The following is a 3072-nucleotide window of genomic DNA, read 5'->3' as shown; positions in this document are numbered from 1 at the left end:
CCCTCATGTTTGTTAAATTATTGTGTGCAATTGCTGTAGGTGTGTGTGTGTGTGTGTGTGTGTGCGTGTGTGTGTGTGTGTGTGTGTGTGTGTGTGTGTGTGTGTGTGTGTGTGTGTGTGTGTGTGTGTGTGTGTGTGGTGGGCACACAATTAAGTATATTGTCTCCATGTGATCAGATAGATTCAATTAGTTTGCTAAAAAAAAAGAAAAAGTGTCACTTTCTCTTGCTGCATTAATGAAGGGAAATATGCACGAAGAAAATGATAAAAAACGAAAAAGGGGTACTTTAAAAGGACAGACCCCCATCCTCCTCGCTGCCACATGAACCCACTCAACGAGCCGACGCTCTCTTCAGGACCATGGAGGCACAGTCTTCTCTCCCCCCCTGTATTCACCCTGCATACACACAACCCTCCCGTTCCTCTGAGTCGTTGTCTCCCTCCCTCACTAGTTCACTATTTGGTCACTACACATGGATTGTGTCCCAGGTAGAAACCACTCAATCCCAGTTTACATTCAATGACAGCCGTAGATCTCACTCCGTGTTGATGCATATCACCGTGTCAGATACGCGTGAATATTTGTTGAAAGTATATTGTAGCACAGTAGAAACGTTTGGAAAACAACAACGATACGCCTGCAATACAGAAGTTTATACTGGGTGTTTGTTTATTACAAAATACAAACTCGGTACACGGATAACAAATGCAGATGAAATCAAATAAATCTCTCTGTTGGGGTTCATCCCGTCTAGGGGCAGTGTTTAGACACGCAGTCGCACTCGGTCACGGACTGCACTGTGTGGAGGCTCTGGGTGCCGTTGCCACAGAGGACGGGGACGCTGAGCGCCTCGGTCTTCTGGGGGGAGCAGCACACACACTCCTGCTGCAGCACGGCCGCCTCAAGGGAGTACGAGGTCCTGCTGTGACACTTCCCCTGAAACACAACAGCAGCAGCGCCCTTGAAGAACACTGCAGTACAAACGGATGTCTTTGTGTATGTGTAAGTGTGTGTGTGGGAGTGAGTGAGTGAGTGAGTGAGTGAGTGAGTGAGTGAGTGAGTGAGTGAGATCAGTGAGTGAGGGAAAGAGACAGATTGTCCCCGTTTTGATTTGTGTACACCTTAAGTGAGTGATTTAGAGGGAGATGGACGCAGTGGGTGAGTGGCAGCAGTTCGATGGCTGTGGTGATGTATGTGAACAACACTGATGGGGAGTGTGTGTGGAGGATGGCTGGATAAGGCAGCCACACCTCGCCCGAGTCAGTGGTTTTGGTATTCAGATATGCATTGTTGTGATGGCTGGTTAACCTGTTTTATATGTGTGCAGCCTTTTATATGTGTGCAGTCGATGTGACGTTTCTTCTGAGGATTGTGGGGCAGAATAGCAATGCTGCGAAATGAGACCGGATGTACGTAGTACAACATCATGTCTGTGTAGTACAACATCGTGTCCGTGTGTTGTGACGAGAGTCACAACACACAGACACAGACACAGGTTGGCTTCTTTCAAAACGGGAGGTCTTTAATGGCACTCTCTACTCCTTTACGCCCTGAAAACTACCGCTATCGCAACTTCAGAGGCAAACTTATTACAATAACGCTGCACTTAACGAGACATTAATACACGCATGGTCAGGCCTTTACATCAATTAAAACTGACAGGGGGAAACTAGGAACAAAAACATTAGTTCCGTGCGCTTGCAGCACATTAACACATTCTAATTACACATTACACATGGGTAAGATATATTAACATTTTAACCTTTTAACCCAACATGAATTATTATCTATTTATTTATTACATGAAATTTAAGTATTGTTTATTAAGTGTGCATAATGGAAGAAAACGTATTTATGCAACGTCACTTACAATTACCATAAGCTGACAGAGTTAAAATAAGGGCTCCTATAGAACTGGCTTGCTGCCAATTGCATCAGGCCTCCATTTGAGTCCATTGACAAAAAGGTAAAGGTAAAACCGACATTCAGTGGTGTATAAAACTCAAAAGCCATACTTAAGTAAAAGCACAGATACCTTACTGGAAAATTACTTGAGTAAAAGTAAAAGTCACCTTTTAGAATAGTACTTAAGTAAAAGTATTAAAGTATCTGATCTTTACTGTACTTAAGTATCAAAAGTACTTTTCTGATATTAAATGTACTTAAGTACTGAAAGTAAAAGTACAAGTAACTGCTGTTAATAAAAAAGCAAAGGGTCAGAATTTTGAGAATAATGGAGTTTGTTTCAACTAACACAAACACAATAGGCAAAACTCCACAAGGCCATAAACACTTCCGGTCCAACCTACCTCCAGGATCTCCTCACCGCTCATTTTAAATCAAGGACACTCAAACCTCCTTGCAGTGTTAAAGTGTGCTATACAAATTAAATTAACTATTTATCATTATTAAAACAGCACCGAAAGTGTGTGTTTGTGTGTGTGTGTGTGTGTGTGTGTGTGTGTGTGTGTGTGTGTGTGTGTGTGTGTGTGTGTGTGTCTGTGCGTGTGTGTGCGTGCGTGTGTGTGCGTGCGTGTGTGTGTGTGTGCGCTGGTACACGTTACTTAATATTGATTTTGGTGTCATCCAGGGTCGCGGATTTTCGGAAAACTTAAGTCCCTGCCCAAAAAGGGTATTTAAATTAGCTTTTTAGCAAAAATGGCACATATACAGCGTATTGAAGTGTATAAGATAGTGTTGTAATACTGCGTGTACAAACCAGCCTGATACAAATAGTAGAATTTTGATAGCCCTTGCCCTCGTCCTAGCCATGCATTTGCGTGTTGACAGTCGTAGGAGTTTTGATCGACGTAGCAACAGTAACTAAGCAAGGGGGCTTTGCGAACGTGCGCTGGGACAGCTGATTCGCCAAACAGGCTCGCAGTCTGTGTTCTACCACAGTCCCCAACGTTATTCTCATATCTCTCATGATTCATTTTTTTTTTTCTAAAGATGAGTTGATTTTGTAACGAGTAACGAAGTTTTCAAGGGAAATGTAGCGGAGTAAAAGTATCCGTTTTCTTCGCAAAATGTAGCGAAGTAAAAGTACAGAGAAATATAAGTAGTAAAGT

At 42.8% G+C, this 3072-nt stretch overlaps 1 protein-coding gene across 1 annotated transcript in view; it reads right to left on the bottom strand.

Annotated features, from left to right (window-relative positions):
- Nucleotides 1-648: 648 nt before the first annotated feature.
- The window catches only part of vwf (von Willebrand factor), a 55691-nt gene continuing 53267 nt past the window's right edge, over nt 649-3072 (bottom strand). Inside the window, exon 53 of the mRNA XM_030365330.1 lies at nt 649-937. Coding sequence (XP_030221190.1) covers nt 752-937 — 186 coding nt within the window. The 3' untranslated portion in view covers nt 649-751. The remainder of the gene's footprint in view (nt 938-3072) is intronic.

Source organism: Gadus morhua, chromosome 9 (assembly GCF_902167405.1).
Source record: "Gadus morhua chromosome 9, gadMor3.0, whole genome shotgun sequence".
In the NCBI taxonomy this organism is placed as follows: domain Eukaryota; kingdom Metazoa; phylum Chordata; class Actinopteri; order Gadiformes; family Gadidae; genus Gadus; species Gadus morhua.
Note: the sequence above shows the minus strand (reverse complement) of the source record. Positions and strands in the feature narration are given on the sequence as shown.